General features: G+C 38.4%; 1 protein-coding gene across 3 annotated transcripts in view; it reads left to right on the top strand.

Moving 5' to 3' along the window:
- CTNNAL1 (catenin alpha like 1) overlaps positions 1 to 18,376 on the top strand; it is a 67,356-nt gene that overhangs the window by 2,438 nt on the left and 46,542 nt on the right. For all 3 annotated transcript variants that reach the window (XM_069474533.1, XM_069474532.1, XM_069474530.1), the window contains exons 2-3: positions 11,262 to 11,451; positions 16,912 to 17,099. In XM_069474533.1, coding sequence (XP_069330634.1) covers positions 11,262 to 11,451; positions 16,912 to 17,099 — 378 coding nt within the window. The remainder of the gene's footprint in view (positions 1 to 11,261; positions 11,452 to 16,911; positions 17,100 to 18,376) is intronic.

Here is an 18,376-nt window from a genome sequence, read left to right as displayed (position 1 = left end):
TAGAATGATTTTAAAGTTTCAGTGAGTGTTAGCAGATTAAAACAACAGCTCTCTAGAAAACTGATATTTCCAGAAGCCTCATTTTCTAAGGATGCTACATAATTATCCCGCTCATGTTTTACCATCGCATCCACAAGGATATTTTAAACATTTTAAGCAAGTATTTATTGTGTGCTTATTAGTTGCTGTTCTTTGAGGGGCTTATATTCTAAGTGGTAGACAGGACATGTATAGAATAGCACATGCAGTGTCAAATGAGTATCATCAATAGTAAGGACTCTAAGAGCTCAGAGATGGCATAGATGAGTCAGTAACAATGCCTTGGGGGAGATAGGGTTTTCAGGTAAACAAGTAGGACTAGCACTATACAGTTTAAAGTAGATAGTTTCTATTCTGGTATCATCTAACTTCTTCCAACTCTTCAACTTCTTCCAGGTCTTCAAGTGAAAAGTCCTGGGTTAGTGGCCTTATTCTGGGAATGCAAGGTTGTGCTAATATTAGAAAACTGTGTATAATTTTCTGCATTCACAGATTAAAAAAGATAGATGTTCATAACAACAGTTGCAGAAAAAATATTAAATTCGGCTTCTAATCATGATAAAAAAGCACTTAGCAAACAAGTAGTAGAAAAAGATTACCTTAGCATGATAGAGTATCTACAGAAAACTTATAGTTAATATCATAGCAACAGTCAAATTTTAAAAAAACGTTTCCTTTAAAACCAAAAATAAGAGTAGGATGTCTGCTAGCATAGCTTCTGTTCAACACTATACTGGAAATCCTAGTCAGTGCAGTAAGACAAGGAGAAGAGATAAAAGGTGAAAAGATAGGAAGGGAAAAATCAAAAGTCTCATTGTGATATAATAATCTACATAGAAAACTCAAAAGAGTCTACAATAAATTATAAAAATAAGATTTGTTTAGGAGGTTCACTAAATGTTGGATACTAAACTCAATTGCATTTTTTCTACATTAATAACAGAAAAAGTAATCCTAAAAACCCCAGTTATAATAACAATGACAGCAAAATATGAGGTTCCTAGGAATCTATCTATCTATATTCTACCTATCTATAGCAAAGAAAATGCCAAACTTCATGGAGGAAATTAAAAAATTTTATTGAAAGCCAAAGTAGAGCTATATAAATGAGAGAGAACTACTGTGCTCATCCCTAGGTTGAAATATTATAGATATATCAATTTTCTCTACTGATCAAATGTAATGTGAGAAAATGTCAACAGGATGTTTTGGTAGAATTTGATAAAAATAATTTTAAAGTTTATATGAAAGAACAAAGGGCCAAGAATAGCCAGAAGAAGAGAAACAAGGTGGATGGACTTGCTCTACCAGATTTCAAGATTTATTATAAAGCTATAGTAATTAAGACAATGTGGATATAAGAACGGGGATGAAAATATAGACATGTGAAACAGTATGGAGAACCCTGGAATAGATCCATACACATGGAAACTCAGTAAATGACAATTGGCATTGCTGGTCAGTGGGGAAGGAAAAACTTCTTAAAAATATGAAGCTTGAACAATTGATTATTTAAATAGAAAGACATGAAATTGGATCTCTGTCTCATGTTAAAAATTATCAATTCCAGACAGATGAAGGACATCAATATGAAAGTAAAAACTTATGACACTTTTAGGAAAAAAAAAGTTGGGCAATGTCTTTACCATCTTGTGGTAGAAAGGATTTCTTTCTTTTTTTTTTTTTTTTTGTTGAGACAGAGTCTCACTTTGTTGCCCAGGCTAGAGTGAGTGCCGTGGCGTCAGCTTAGCTCACAGCAACCTCAGACTCCTCGGTTTAAGCGATCCTACTGCCTCAGCCTTCCGAGTAGCTGGGACTACAGGCATGCGCCACCATGCCTGGCTAATTTTTTGTATATATATATTTTAGTTGGCTAGATAATTTCTTTCTATTTTCAGTAGAGACGGGGGAAGAGGGGGGGGGCGTCTCACTCTTGCTCAGGCTGGTCTCGAACTCCTGACCTCGAGCGATCCACCCGCCTCGGCCTCCCAGAGTGCTAGGATTACAGGCGTGAGCCACCGCGCCCGGCCTAGAAAGGATTTCTTAATACACCAAAAGTATAAACTCTAAGGAAAGATTGATAAATTTGACTTCATTAAAATGAAGAACCTCTGTTCATCAAAAGACATTATAAAAATGAAAAGATAAGCCATAAAGTGGGAGAATATGATTGCAGCACAAATAACCAACAAATGATTCTTATAAGATATGAATAAATAAAGGACTCCAATGAATGAAAAATTTAAAAATTAGCCATTAAAAATTGGTCAAAAAGAAAATAGTCATCTCACAAGTGTAAACAAATTACTAAAAAATACGTGAAAATATGTTCAACATTATTAGAAATCAACAACATACAGGCTAAAACCACAATGAGAACAAGCATTGATGAGTGTGGAGCTGGTGGGAGTATGAGTAGTACAACCATTTTGGGAAACAAAATGGTGTAATCTATTAAAATTGAAGGTAGGTGTTACCTATGGCCCAGCAATTCCACTCCTAAGTCTATACCCCTAGAGAAACCCCTGCTGCATGTGTATTAGAGAAATGGATTGAAATGTGGATAGTATTTTTACTTTTGATGGTCCCAAACTAGAAACTATCCAAATGTTTCACCCTCTTTCTCAAATGGCTTTTAACAGTAGGATGTTTAAATACATTGTGCTGTGTTCATACAATGAGATACTATAATATCAGTGAAATGAATGAACCATGGCTATAATTATCAGTGTGGATGAATTCCAAAAGCATAATGTTAAGTGAGAAAAAATAAAGGTTTAACACCAGCAGAACTGAACCAAATATCATTTAGGGCTGCATTGTATGTGCAGTAGTTATAGTAAGGGAGTGATAAGCCCAAAGTTAGGACATTGTTTTTTTTCTGAAAAGAGGAAGGAAGGTGATATGGACGGGGAGGAGTCTGGGGGGTACATGGGCATCAGAGATATTGGCATTGTTCTCTTAAGCTTGGTGGTGAGTACATGTATTAATATATGTTATATATACTCATATGATGTATATTTTATAATTCAGATAATTTTTTGAAAAGCCCTGGGCTAAGAACCAAGTACATTTTCTGCAGAGCAACTCCCCACCTCCTTTAGTAATCACTTTATTCTTCCTGTCAAAACTCCCACTCTCAATCTTAAAAATGCTTTTATCCAGGGAAGGGAAGAAGGCTATCTGCCATAGAACTCCACCCTAGTGTGGAATGTTATTCTACTGCCCACTAGTCTTTTCCTGTCTATAATAGATTTCCTTCATTCACCATTGTACAGATCTTTTAAATGTCTAAGGCAGCTCACCTCATTTTCCCATTTTTCTCTCCATTGTCCTGGAAGCTTTTCAGGCTCCTTGTTTCAGTAAGTTGGGGATGAAGAGAATAGATAAGGGACCCTCTTTGGGTTTTTTGCTGATCTGTATATGTGAATATATATGTGTTTTTAAGTGCAAAGATAAAACAAAATCCAAACAAAATGGTTTGTAAAGTAAGTGCAAGTGCTTTCTTTCTGCCTTCTTGAAAACATACTCCCATGATTGATGTGTTTACTTTTATATTATTTTCTATAGCTGATTAGATGATTTTTAAATTCTTATAATTCTGAGAATTATATATAACTGATGAGTTAAGCCCAGAGATGAGCTTCTCTGTCCCACGCTGGCTCCTAGTTATTCAAGTCCCAGGGAATTAGGCTTTGCTCTTTTTTCTGGATTGATACTACTTTTGTTTTTTTTCTCCTAGCCTCCTTCACTTGCTTTCTTACCTCTCCACAAAATAAGTAACTAAACTAAGAAAGTCTTTCAATCAAGGGTATACTGTCATTTATTCTAAAAAATATGAACAATATCACAATCATGAGGAAAGAACAGAGATTCTGGAAATCTAACCAGTGTAATGATATCGAAGAATTATGCAGTGCTTGCTATATACCAGTCACTATTCTAAGTACTTTACATTTACTAATTTATTTGTTCCCCACAATAACCTTATGAGATGGGTACTGTTATTATCCCCGTTTTCACAGGTGAGAACAAGAGTCACAGGAAGGTTAGATAACTTGCCCCATGGTCACATGGCAGAGCCAGTATTCAAACCTAGGCAGAGTGATGTCAGAGTCCATGCTTTTAACAGCTAGGATATACTTTATTGGTGCTTTGTACTTCTTGACACCCTTTGTTTGGTGGTATCAAGTAAGCCCTAGTTCTTATTGTTTTATTCCAGGCAGAGTTCTTTAATACACCAGATCCTCTTTCTTCCCCATGGGATGCCTTCTCTGCCCTCTTTTCTGGTTCGTTCAGGCGTTCTCTAGACTCTGGTGTCAGGGCGACTCCAAGTTGTGGACACCCAATTTAATATGCCTCCTATTTTTGCAGAATAATAGCTAAAATTTTATTTGACACATTATAATTTACAAAGAACTCTTACTAGCTATCTTTCACTTGATCCTTAACATAATCCTGGGAGGTAAGAGAGGCAGTGTAGTGATCAGGAGTGGAGGCAGCTTTCTGGCTTTGTGACTTGGTCCTTATTCTATAAAATGAGGATAAAATAGTATGTACCTCTTAGATACGAGAGATGGAAGTATTAAATGAATTAATACATGTAAAACACATAGGCTAGTGTCTGGTACTGTTGTGCTTAATAAATGTTAGCTAGTCTTATTTTTTTGCACAGTAAGGAAATTGAAGTTTAATCTTAATTTTATAAATCGGTGTGTCTAGGTATGTATATGTTTAAAATAAGACTAGAGAGAATTATGCCAAAATGCTCACAGGGTAGCAGGGATTATAGGTTATTTTTATTTCTTGAGGCTTTTCTACAATTCCCATTTCTTTTTTTTTTTCTTTTTTTAACAATCAACATGTGTAACTTTTGAACCTCCCTTTTAAAACGTTTGAAAATAATTTTAGGGCATAAGTAGGCCTTTTAATAAGGAATTTTATGAATTAGCTCTTGTAAATGAAAATTTTAAAGGCATACCTGCATTGGAATTGAACATTTTCCAGACAGCTTTCCAGTAAGAGGAAGGCAGCCACACCTAATTATGCACTGGGGAGGATGCTTGTACTGAAAGCCAAGTGTGTGTTTTAGAACTGAACAATAGTTGGTATTTTAGTCAAAATTGCAGGATCTTTTCTTTCAAATTGAAAATTTAAAACTTTATATAAATAAAGCATTTAATAAACACAATTGTCTTAGTCTATTTGGGCTGCTATATTGCTATACCCTAGACTAGGTGGCTTAAACAATAGAAGTTTATTCCTCACAATTCTGGAGCTGGGTAGTCCAAATTAAGGTGCCAACAGATTTTGTGTCTGGTGAGGGGGTCCTCCTTCCTGTTTCATAGGCAACTATCTTCTCACTGTCCTCACATGCTGGAAAAGGGTGAGAGAGCTCTCTGAGGCCTCTTTTAAGGGGCACTGATCCAATTCATGAAGGCTCTACTCTCATGACCTAATCACCCCCCAAAGACTCCACCTCCTAATACATATTATTGGGGGTTAGGATTTCAACACATGAATTTTGGAGAGACACAAACATTCAACCTATAACAGAACTTAACCCCTTTTCACTCCAGAATCTCTTCCAAGATGGTAGCTTAGAATAGTCAATGGTGGTTAAGCTTTCTGTTTTCCATGTGATACTAAGAATTCCCTCAGGTCTATCAGGTGTAGAGGACTAAGCTGGTGCGAATAGGATTCATATTTGTGCCCCTGCTTCCCAGTACCATGACCCACAGTCATCCTCAAAATTCATTTGTAATGACTCTTTGATATAACTACATAATGGACTTTTAAGAAGCCCATTTTAATTTGAGGAAAGAGTTCTGTTCTCTTCTAAGAAAGATAATTAAGACTGAAAACCTTCAGTAAAGGAAAGAGTGCTGGGTGGGCTTTGGTGTCAGATAAACCTGGTTTCAAATTCTAAACTAGGCCACTTATTAGCTGTGTGAGCCAAGTACATAATTTCACTCAGCCTCAGTTTTCTTGTCTTTAAGAATACCTAAGGATTAAATAAGAGAGCTAATTATAATAAACCTATGAATGCTTACCATAAGCTGGGTACTGTGTTAAACACTGCTGTCATCATTTCATTAAATCTTTTTTTTTTTTTTTTTTGTTGAGACAGAGTCTCACTTTGTTGCCCAGGCTAGAGTGAGTGCCGTGGCGTCAGCTTAGCTCACAGCAACCTCAAACTCCTGGGCTCAAGCGATCCTACTGCCTCAGCCTCCCGAGTAGCTGGGACTACAGGCATGCGCCACTATGCCCGGCTAATTTTTTCTATATAGATTTTTAGGTGTCCATATAATGTCTTTCTATTTTTAGTAGAGACGGGGTCTCGCTCAGGCTGGTCTCGAACTCCTGACCTTGAGCAATCCACCCGCCTCGGCCTCCCAGAGTGCTAGGATTACAGGCGTGAGCCACCGCGCCCGGCCTCATTAAATCTTCTTATTAACATCATAAGTCAGAGAAGGCTGTCTGGCTAAGTGGTTAAGAGGCTAGGCTCTGCAGTCAGAATATCCTGATTTAAATCCTAACCCTTCCACTCTTTTTGATGTCCAATTTCCTCATTTGTAAAATGGGGATGATAATAGTAACTATTTCATTGGGTTGTTGTGAGACATTATAGGGTTGTGTTTAAGAATATGGTCTCTGGAGTCAAATTGTCTGCCTCTGAATCCTGACCACACCACTTATTAACTATGTGACTTTTAATAAGCATCTTTTAATATCTGTTTCCTTACCTGCAAAAAGGGGATTAAGTAGTACCTAAGTCCTAAGATTATTGTGAGGATTAAATTAGATCATTTATGTAAAACACTTTTATATTCTTGCCACATAGAGATGTTAGTGTTGTGCCTGTCCACTCTTTCTCATACCACAGATTTAGCGGTCATTTTTGATACCACCAATCTAATCCATCGAGCAAGTCATATTCAAGACATTCCTCAATTTGTCCATTTTTCCCCCATTTTTACTATTGCCACCTTATTTCAAGCCAACATCATCTTCTGCCTGGACTATTGCAACAGCTTCCTAACTGGTCTCCCAGTTTCTGCTTTTATCACTCTAGGAATCTACTCTTTCCTCTAGTAGCTAGAAGGTTCTTTTCAAAAACATGCATTTGAGATTGCATTAGTTATTTACTGCTGCATAACAAATCACCCCAAAACATAATAGTTTAAAACAACAAACGTTTATCTTAGTTTCTATGAGTTAGGAATTTGGGAGTAGCTTACTTGGGTCTTCTGGATCTCTCATGTCTGTCAGTTTGACAGTTCCTTGATTAAGGCCTGGGAATAATTCTTCATGGCTCTTGGCACAGCCCTCTGAGTTATCCTTTTTCAGGAAAGGTAGCTCATGTTTACAGCTGCATAGATTTCTCAGCCTGCTCTCTGGCTATGGGAGTTTGGAGATACAAACATTTCCATTCATTTTGTATTGATCTGTCTCCTTCAGTCCAAGCTAGTGGTGTTTCTGTTAACGCAATTATTTTAAAAATTTTATTGGTTTCCTGTGAGTTACATTGGACTCACTCCATTAGACGAAAGCCATACCCACAAGTTTCTTTGAGATATGCTTTTGTCTAACTTGGGCTTCTGCTGGGCCTGCTGAGGGACAACCCCTTTGAACTTCTTAGGAGGTCTGTTGTTGGACTGAATGGTTGACTGAAGCACCACCTTGCATCTTTCAGAGATCTTATCATAAGATTTTAAGGTTACACCCTTAGCTTCATCTTTAGACTGTACCTCTTGACAGTGCACTGGATTTTATTTTTGCCTGGAAGCTAATTCTTAATTTTAGCATGGTGTGCTATCTGGAGAAGGAATTTTCAAAACCATCAAGTTCTGGCTTGTTTTGTTTAACAGTGTCTCCTTTAACTTCTCTCTCTTCTCTTACATTTTACTATAAGCAACAAGAAGAAACCAGGTAGCACCCCCAAATCTGCCTGAAATCTCCTTAGTTAGATCACCCAGTTCCTTAGGTATATTTTCTCCTTTCAATGAGAGTGACTTTCTGTCACTACATAACAAGGATCCCCTTTTCTCCAGTTTCCAATAAGATGTTTCTCACTTTGCTTTATGCTTTCATCCATAGCTTCTACTGTGGCCTGAATGTTCTTATCTCCCCAAAATCCATATGTTGGAATGTAACCCCCACAGTGATGGTATTAAGAGGTGAGGCCTTTGGGAGGTGATTAGGTCATGAGGGAGCCCTTATGAATGGGATCAGTGCCCTTATAAAAGGGGCTGTGGGAGCCACGTGAGCACATAGAAGGTCATCCATGAGGAATGGGCCCTCCGCAGATACCAAATCTCAGCAGTGCCTTGGTCTTAGACTTCCCAGCATCCAGATCTTTAAGCAGTAAAGTTCTGTTGTTTATAAATGACCCAGTCTAAGGTATTTTGTTATAGTAGCCCAAACCGACTAAGACCATTTCCTCAAAGGTCATGGTGCTTCCACAAAGTTTCTTTGCTACTTCTAGCTTTTACTCCTCAAAGTTCATTCAAGTTCCACTCCCTGATTTCAAAGCTACTCCCACATTTTAGGTTTTGTTACGGTGTCACCCCAGATCCAGGTACCAAAATCTGTATTAGTTAACTATAGTTTATGCAGAGCAAATAACCCCAAATTTAGTGCCTTAAAACAACAAACATTTATCTTATGGTTTCTATAGGTCATGAATTCTGGAGTGACTTGCCTCGTGGCTCTGGAGTGAGGTCTCTCATGAAATTATAATAAAGATTTTTGTCTGAGGCCGGGCGCGGTGGCTCACGCCTGTAATCCTAGCACTCTGGGAGGCCGAGGCGGGTGGATTGCTCAAGGTCAGGAGTTCGAGACCAGCCTGAGCGAGACCCCGTCTCTACTAAAAATAGAAACACATTATATGGACACCTAAAAATCTATATAGAAAAAATTAGCCGGGCATAGTGGCGCATGCCTGTAGTCCCAGCTACTCGGGAGGCTGAGGCAGTAGGATCGCTTGAGCCCAGGAGTTTGAGGTTGCTGTGAGCTAAGCTGACGCCACGGCACTCACTCTAGCCTGGGCAACAAAGTGAGACTCTGTCTCAACAACAACAACAACAAAAAAAAAAAAAAAAAAAAAAAAGATTTTTGTCTGGGCCTGCAGTAATCCGAAGGCTTGACTGGGGCTGTAGAATCCACTCCCAGGTTTACTCTCCTGGCTGTTGGCAGGAGGCCTCAATTCATCACTACCTGTTGGCAGGAGGCCTCAGTTTCTTACATCGTGGGGCTTTCCATAAAGTTGCTTAAATGCCCTCCATGATGTGGGATCTGGCTTTCTCCCACTGTGATTGATCTCAGAGAGAGAGAGTGAGTGAGATGGAAGTCACAATGTATTCTATGATCTATCCTCAAAAGCACTCCATTACTTCTACTATTTGTCTCTTCGTTAGAAGTGAGTCACCAAGTCCAGCTCACTCTCAAGGGCAGAGAAATGAGGCTCCCCCTCTTGAAGGGAGAAGTATGAAACAATTTGTGGACACATTTGAAAACCACTACAGAGATTGTACCACTCTCCTGCTTTAAAACCCTTCAGTGGCTTTTCTGTAATACATAGAATAAAGTTCTTTACTCCAATGCACAGCCGTGGCCGGCCCCTGCCCATCCCATCTCTTCGATGTTGGTTTGACACTTGCCCTCTTGCCCACCATGCTTTAACCACTTCTGGCCTTATTTCATTCCTTGAACAGGACAGGCTTATTCCTAAGAGCTTTCTGTTTTTTTTTTTTTTTTTTAAACCCACTGTTTCTTCTCTCTAGAATGTTCTTTATCCCCTGATGTTTGCCAGCCTGGCTACTTGCTATCATTTAGATCTTAGCTTAAATATCATTTCTTCATAGATGGAAGACCAACCAATTTCAGGTAGCTACAGATACTTTATATGACATTATCCTATTTTAACATTTTTCATAGCATTCACATTAAAGATTTTATTTACCTATTTATGTGATTATTGTGTGTTTCTCCTCCTCCTTCACTAGAATGTTAGCTCCATGAGAACATGGGATTTTTCTTTCTTGTTATTGCCTAGAATTTTATTTGGCATATAATAGTATACAACAAATATATTTTGTGTGACTGAATTATTTACCATACCATAAACTTAATGGGGCAGGATCGTGTTAGTCTTGTTCACTGATGCATCTTCAGGACCTGGCATCTAATAGATATTCAAAATGTGATGAAAAAATATCATAGATGAATAAGTTTAGAGAGATTAAATAAATTTTCCTAGAACACTTAGCTAGTAATGGCCAAACCAAGACTCAAACCTAGGCCTTTCTTTAATTCTAAACTATTAATGCCTAAACACATAAAGTGCTTGGGACACAGTAGTTGCGTGAAGAGTAAAAGTGATTCTCTTCCTCTTCTGTTAAATTCCCTACTATGTTTGGTCTTTATAAATATACTGTATACGTTATTTCAAAGTTATACTCACCATACATGTACTGGTTGAGATCTATGTCTTTTAGGCCATGTTCTTTAATAAATATTTTTATATGTCAGCGTAGTTTATGTACTAGTTTTCTAAGATATCTTGAAGATTTATGTTTGTTTCAACGAGCTGAACTTGTTACCTTTTGTATTTTATTTCAGGGCCTGGAACCAAGTGTTAAAACTTCTGAAATTTCATTTACTTTAAGTCTGGTACAACAAAATTTAGCAAAGTATAAAACATAGATCACAATGATTGTTCTGAAGTGTCTAGTTAATGCAGTAAATATGTATGGCACAAGTGCTATTTTATACAACCCGTGCACCATAGTAGGCCATGGAGTGGAATGCAAGGAGTAGAAGATGCTGTCTCTACTCTCACAGCAGCTCAAGTCATAGTAGAGGAGGCTGGACCTGAAGTACTTTGGTTTCCTGTGGGTTCTGTGGACGTAATGATCTATCCTCTCCTACTATTTTCCTGTCTTTCAGATTTATTGAAAGATCTGGAGGGCCTCTGGAACTGTGTGCCCCAGATAACTGCCCTCAGGTGAACCTGGAGTTGTAATTAATGGAAACATTGTCATGAGGATACAGGATACTTTATTAGTTGTTTCTGTGTTGAAACATCTGAAGCTATTGATTTAATCTATTGGGCTAGTCCTGTATGCTGGGTTTAATTTTCTTGTTTTTTTGTGATATAGCTTAAAATAAAAAGATATTGATGTAAAATTTAAGCAAATTGCTTTTATGTTTTTTTTTAGATCACCACACTTATTAATCATAAAGATAATACCAAAAAGTCTGATAAAACTCTGCAAGCAATTCAGCGTGTAGGACAAGCCGTCAACTTGGCAGTTGGAAGATTTGTTAAAGTAGGGGAAGCTATAGCCAATGAAAACTGGGATTTGAAAGAAGAAATAAATATTGCCTGTATTGAAGCAAAGCAAGCAGGTATGTGGATATTGATTTTGATGCCTATTCATACTAGTTTTATTGCTTTGGATATGATGACACATTATTGTTTTATTTTTAGTAAAGATGTATAGGTCTCCAACTATGGATGCCTAAGACATTACAGGCCTGGATTAGCTTCTCTTGGCTCAAGTCCTAAATCTGAAACATAGGACTCTTTCACTGGTCAGAGTAGTGATCTGCCAATGAGATGTGAGATAGAGAAGTGTGAAGTGTGGACTCTGCTCTCAAGGAGCATATGAGCTAGCCTACTTTCCACCAAGTAGGAAGTGTGAATAAACATTAGTATGCACCAGTACGCTATAGCAAACAAAGCTCAGTAACTTAAAACTTCATGATGTTTCACAAATCTGTATAGCTGGTGGCACAGAAGCCTTTGAGAACATGGAGAGTTTTGAGCACTGTAAATAGTTCAGCTTGTTGAGGTATCATTTATCCATTTATACTTTTAATAAATAATTACTGAGTGCTGGTGATATTCCAGGCATTCTTCATGGTTGTATATCCCTATATAGCTGTGGACAAATCAGTCAAAATTCTGCCCTCCTAGAGCTTGTGTTCTAGTGAGGGAAGGTGATAGTGATAGTTATGAAGAAAAAAATAAAGCAGGGTAAGAGGAGATCAATGGAGGTGCTGTTTTCAAGAGAGCAGAGCTTCTCAACTTTGACACTATTGACATCTTGGGCTGGATAATTCTTTATTGTGGGGGCTTGTACTGTACATGGTAGAGTGTTTATCAGCATCCCTGGCTGCTACCTACTAGATGCCATAGATACCCTCTTCCCCCATGTGATGACCAAAAATATGTGCAGACATTGTTGAATGTCCCTTGAGGGGTCAAAATGCCCCAAGTTGAGAACTTACTGGGATAGGGGTTTAGGAGGACCTTCTAAGAAGGGAATATTGGATCAGAGACTATAATGAAATGAGGGCCTGAGCTATGTGAATACTTGTGGGAGGGCATTCCTGGCAAGGAAAAGAGCGACCTTTTAGGCAATGACAGGAACTGTGGACTCTGTGGAACTGTTCTAAGTGTTATGGGAGGCTAGTGGGAGGTTTTGTGTCTGGCAGTGACATGATCTCATTTGTATGTTAAAAGGATAACTGGTGGTTCCTGTATAGGGAGTGTGAGGGTGCAATCAGAGAAATCAATTAGGAGGCTGCTGCAGTGGTCCAGGTGACAGACGATGGTGACTTAGACTGCTAGGTGATGACAGTTGAGGTGGTGAAAGGTGGTTACATTTGGGTATATTGTGAAGGTGGAGCTGATATGATTTGCTCATGGTTTGGATGTGGGATCTGACAGAAAGAAGAGTCATGAATAACTCCAAGGTTTTGGGTGTGAAATGCTGAGTAAATGGTGGTGCCATTTACTGAGGTGGGCAACCCTGAGGGAGGAGGAGCTGTTTTTGGAGGGTCACTGAGAGAGTGATTGTGATAAGGCCAAGTAAATATGGAATGACCCACCAGATCATACTTGGTCCTGTATGTTATATGAATGGCTTCAGGTATTACTCTATAGGTAATAGGGAGTCATTGAGGAATTTTGAGCCAGGTGAAAGACATATTGTTTTGTGTTAGAAATCCTTCTGATAGTATGGAGGAAATGAATGAATGAGGGCAGGTTGAGAGAAGGTTGAGATTGAAGGCAGGGAGATCAATAGGGAAGCTTTTGCAATGAAACCAGCTAGACCAAGACAGTGTAATAGGTCTGTAGAGAACAGGAAGAGTACACAAAATACTCATTAAGGTGGTTGAACAGATAGAACTAGGTTATTGACTAAAGGAAAGGCAGGACTCTGGGTTGACTCTCTGGTTTCTAGCCATTCACTGGGATAGAGAGTAGGTTTTATATGGGAAGCAGGGGGATGTCCTTATTCTATTCATAATTTATATTTTTCTTACTTTAAGAAAAAATTTGAAAGAGCTTACTGTAAGATATGTTCAATAAACCTATTAAAATAGAAGATGAAATAAATATACCAGAAACTTTGACAAACATTATTATTTTAATTAAGCATGAAGTTTATCTTTGTGCTTCCTGGAAGGCAAGACAAAAACGTGGGAAACAAAGGGTTATACAATTCTCATTGTTTGTTGTAAGGAAACAAACCAGCTTGTAAGAGGAGAGAGAGACTTTTCATGGCACTAAATTATTGTGTGGGTGCTTATGAAACAGACCTTACATAATACAGAGGACAATTCAACAGAAAATGTAGAGATGTTCTTCATGTTACTGTTTCTTCTAACAACACTTGATTAAAGCAAGAGGAGGGTTTTTTAATGAAAGGGCAACCTAAGTCCTGCTCCCTTTATTGGTTTTATAGTATGTCACTGTGCTCAGTGTAAGGTGAGAGACCAGGACATGGTACACTGACCCAAGTACTGTAAAGCCAGGCAACTCCATAGAGGGAGTTTTTTGGAAGCCCTCAGGTGTCATGGGCTTCACACATCATCTGCTTCTTACAGTCACTCAGGTAAGAGGATGAGAATGGTGCCTGCTGGAGTTATGTGATATGGAAACCTTTTTTTCTCATAACACTTGGAAATTTAAGACTTCATTAAATCACTCCTGAAATGTTTCTGGCCCACTCAGCCCATACTAATCATTTTCTCCTCTGAACTAGTTAGCATTTATGTGAGGGAGATAATATAAAGTAGGAATAAAGAGCTAGAGCTTTATAGTCAGACTGCCTGGATTTAAATCCCTACTTTTCCCCTTGCTAGCAGTGTGACATTAGGCAAGCTATTAAATATTTTTAAGCCTCAGTGTTCTCATTTATAAAAGGGGGCTGTTAGTGTTTATAGAGGTGTTTTGATATGATACATGTATATATTTGGCACATAATAAGTACTCAATAAATATTAGTTGTCATATTAATTATTTTTTATTCTTATTTTCCTGTGTTGGACTCTTACATTATATTGTTACTTTTTACTTGGCTACCAGACAAGGTTTATATTTTATATGGAAGCTTAATAAATATTTCTGTGTGTTTGACTTTGGGTTTTCCTATTAAGATACAACTAATTGCATGTAATAAATTAAAAATGACAACCATGAAGCTATAAGATATGAAGCTTTGTGACTTTTTCACAGAACTAATTTCTGAACAGTCTACACATTGAACACCTTTATAATATTAAGGAAGCATTTGACTATGTTGGTGGAGCTGACCGAATGTTACCATCCGATGAATTCAACGCCTAGGGTTTAGTCAGAAAAAGGAAAGGTTGAATAATGCAATATGTGCAGGCTCATATGTTATATCTTTGGTGATTGAGAACTACAGGAAAAGTTCACAGTATCTAGAGGAATGGGAAACATTTCATCCTTTCAGCTATTGCTGATAGAATGTAAACTGATGCTTTCCTCCTGCCCCTTTCTGTTTTCGTTAAGATTTAGTTCTGAGCACTTTTGTTCTCTGTATTATTTTGCCATAAAAACTTTGTATTGGTTACCTGTTGCTCTGTAACAAGTTAACCAAACTTAGCAACTTAAAACTACAAACATTTATTATCTCACACAGTTTTTAGGGTCAGGACAGGGAATGGCTTAACTGGGTGGTTTGGGTCAGTGTGTCTCATGAAGTTGCAGTCAGGGTGTTGACCCTGCCTCAGTTGTCTGAAAGCTTGGCTGGACAGCAGGATCTGCATCCAGGCTCCCTCCCGTAGTTATTGGGAGGCTTCACTTCTCTGCTGGCTGTTGGTCAGAGGCCTCGGTTCCTCTTTATGTAGGCCTCATTGTTAATAGTATGGGCTGCTTAGGACATGGCAGCTGGCTTCTTTCAGAGAAAGAGAGAGACAGCAACCAAGGTGGCTGCCTTAGTTCTTTTATAACCTGATCTCAGAAGTTACATACCATCCCTTCTGCCATCCCAAACCCTGGTACGATGTGGGAAGGGATGACACAATATTGTGAGTACCAGTAGGTGGGGATCGTCTTGGAGGCTGGCTACCCCAGAATCTGCATTACCAATCTGTATCTTGTGGCTTATCTTTTATGAATTCTGTGTCATTTCAAACTCCTGTTGTCTGCAACTATATTTATTATCTCCCTTCCCATGCCCTTCTGGAATTTTCTTTAAGCGACTTAGGTTCACAACTTTGAAGCCATTTTTTCATTCTTCCTTTCTTTCTTTTCACTGGTCAGATACTGATTTTACATTTTCTTTCCTCAGTGTCTCACTGTCATCTTCATCATTTTCCTATGGCTACCTGCCATCCTAGAAAGGTCCCTATTATCTCATACCCACAACTGAAATGGTAGCCTGGCTTTAAGTCTCCCCTTTCCATTCCATGTTATATGCTCCCACCAGACTGATCTTTCTAAATATTGACTTTTAGCATGTTGCACCTTGTGGTCTTGTCCATTAAGATTCCAATACTTAAGATCCTTAGCCCATGGCTGATACATTAGTGTGTGTATGTAATAGAATTGACAAGAGGGCTTTTGTGAGAAAATCAATCCATTATGCACACAGGTTTATTTAGGACTTAAAAAACTGTCTTGAACACTATAAGATATTTTAAGGTTTATTATTTTTATTTTATTCTTGTTAACTTTAACAGTAAGGTGGTTTGGAGAATATTATAGTCTTGAGGAGGCAAACATTTATATTGTTTTATTGGTGGATATAATTGCCATTATAGAAACCAATAGGTTTGATAGCAATAATGAAGAGAATTTTTCAAGAGGGTTGGGAGTTCATTTGGTAGAATGGTTTCCACTGGGTATCATAAGAAGTATAAATTCAAACAGCAAACCTGAATGAGGGTTAGCCTGTGGTTCGAATTCTTGGCAGGCTTCTGTTTTATTTACTTTCCCCACTCAGAGTCCAGGCTGACTGATAGACAAACTTGCTTATTATTTCCCTTGGCCTATTGGCAGTTTTTTCTAGGCCCCCTTTTCATTGACGATGTCATCCCGTGGGGCCTAAAGTCTTATCTTTCTTCTATCCCTGAATTTCTCTAAAAACCCCAGCCCTTTCCAGTTGTGGAGATTGGCAATGACCCCTTTCCCACCTTCCCTCTGGCCTGGCCCTGGCCCAAGGCTTGGCACCTGCTTACTGCTTTGGTTTTAGCTGCTGCTTTGGTTTTGCACTCCTGAGACTTCTCTTACTATCTTGTAGAGCAGGAGACTTTTAGATGGTATAGTTTGCAGTGCCACTGGAAACAAAAATTATGCTATTTTTGAAACTGGGTGAAGGTAAAAATTTTTCACAGTTCTTTAAGAGTGTCCTGTAACTTTTGATTAGAAAACTTCATGTGGACAATCCCTCTGATCATCAAGGTGAAATTGTTTTCCTGTTCCTGAAGTAAGACTCCAAAGCCAGGTTTCTCCCCATCATGCTCATTACCTTGAAGATTAAAGTCTAGATTTTAATTTAAATGTGCCTTACCACCAATTTAACTTTTCCTCTTCCCCTTTCTTATTAGGAGAAACAATTGCAGCACTTACAGACGTAACCAACTTGAATCATCCCAAATCTGATGGCCAGATCACAATTTTTACCGACAAAACAGGAGTTATAAAGGCTGCAAGATTACTTCTTTCTTCAGTGACAAAAGTGTTGTTGCTGGCAGACCGAGTAGTCATTAAACAGATAATAACATCAAGAAATAAGGTACTTGCCTTCCTGGTGTTGGCTATACTTTTGCCTTTCAGTGTTCTCTTCAAAAGTGTTTTTTAGAGTAATTGCAGGTAATTTGGCAGTGCTTGTCTATTATAATTGTTTATAACTCTAATTATCTGTAGTTTAAAAGTAGTATTTCTTCTATACCTGTAATTCTTAAATGATGTGTGTACTGGGCCTAAAGTTTTGAATGCAAATAATATTTCTTCTCAGAAAATCATTATCTACTTGTTGAGGCTTGTTGGTAAAAGCTTTAAATGTGTATAACATTCAAAGAGAAAAGCCGAGCACCATGGTCATGTCTGTAGTAGAAACCTAGTTGATAACAAATACTGAATTCTTCAGTCTTTTTGTTTTTCCAAATCAGAGAGTAACAAGTTATAAATTTAAGATGAACATTAAATCAATGGAAACCATAATTATCCACAGCTACAAAATTTCTGTATACAGAGTCCCTAACTATTACTAATCACAAAACTTAGAGAATGGATTTATACTCTTCCAGTCCAGAACTCCTGCTAGTCTCTCAGGTAATGGTTATGCTTCTTGATCATCCAGGAACCCAGGGTGTACATGATCACTTCTTTCCCTGGATCATTCCTTAGGCAAGGGGGAGGGCAGGCAGCCAGGGAAGGGGTTGTCCTAGTAGAGTTTGAGGACGAAACACCTGATAAGTGTTGAGTGAATCAAAAAGTATAAGTTTAAAAAGTAATTAGGGGCCAGGTGTGGTGGCTCATGCCTATAATCCTAGTACTCTGGGAGGTTGAGGCAGGAGGATTGCTTGAGCTCAGGAGTTGGAGACCAGTCTGAGCAAGAGCAAGACCCACTCTACTAAAAATAGAAAAATTAGCTGGGTGTTGCGGTACACGTCTGTAGTCCCAGCTACCCTGGGGGCTGAGGCAAGAGGATCGCTTGAGCCGAGGAGTCTGAGGTTGCTGTGAGCTATGATGGTGCCTCTGCACTCTACCCGGGGCAACAGAGCAACACTCTGTTTCCAAAAAAAAAAAAAAAAAAAAGTAATTGGAGATGTGAATCTGGCAGAGCCAGAGGAATAGAAACAACCTTCCTCTCTGAAAGACAGAGGTTTGCTCAGTGGTGGTAATGTGCCTTATCTGTGTTAGTTGCCTGGACTTCCTGAGCTGCCAGGGCAGATTAACATGACAAATATTCATCATATCCTCATTAAAAATAAGTAAACACAGGATATCTGTGTTTTTTTAACCTATCTTGGTCTGACTAAAACTAATCCAGTACTGTTATTTTAAAGA

Source organism: Eulemur rufifrons, chromosome 7, assembly GCF_041146395.1.
Source record: "Eulemur rufifrons isolate Redbay chromosome 7, OSU_ERuf_1, whole genome shotgun sequence".
Lineage (NCBI taxonomy): Eukaryota > Metazoa > Chordata > Mammalia > Primates > Lemuridae > Eulemur > Eulemur rufifrons.
Note: the sequence above shows the minus strand (reverse complement) of the source record. Positions and strands in the feature narration are given on the sequence as shown.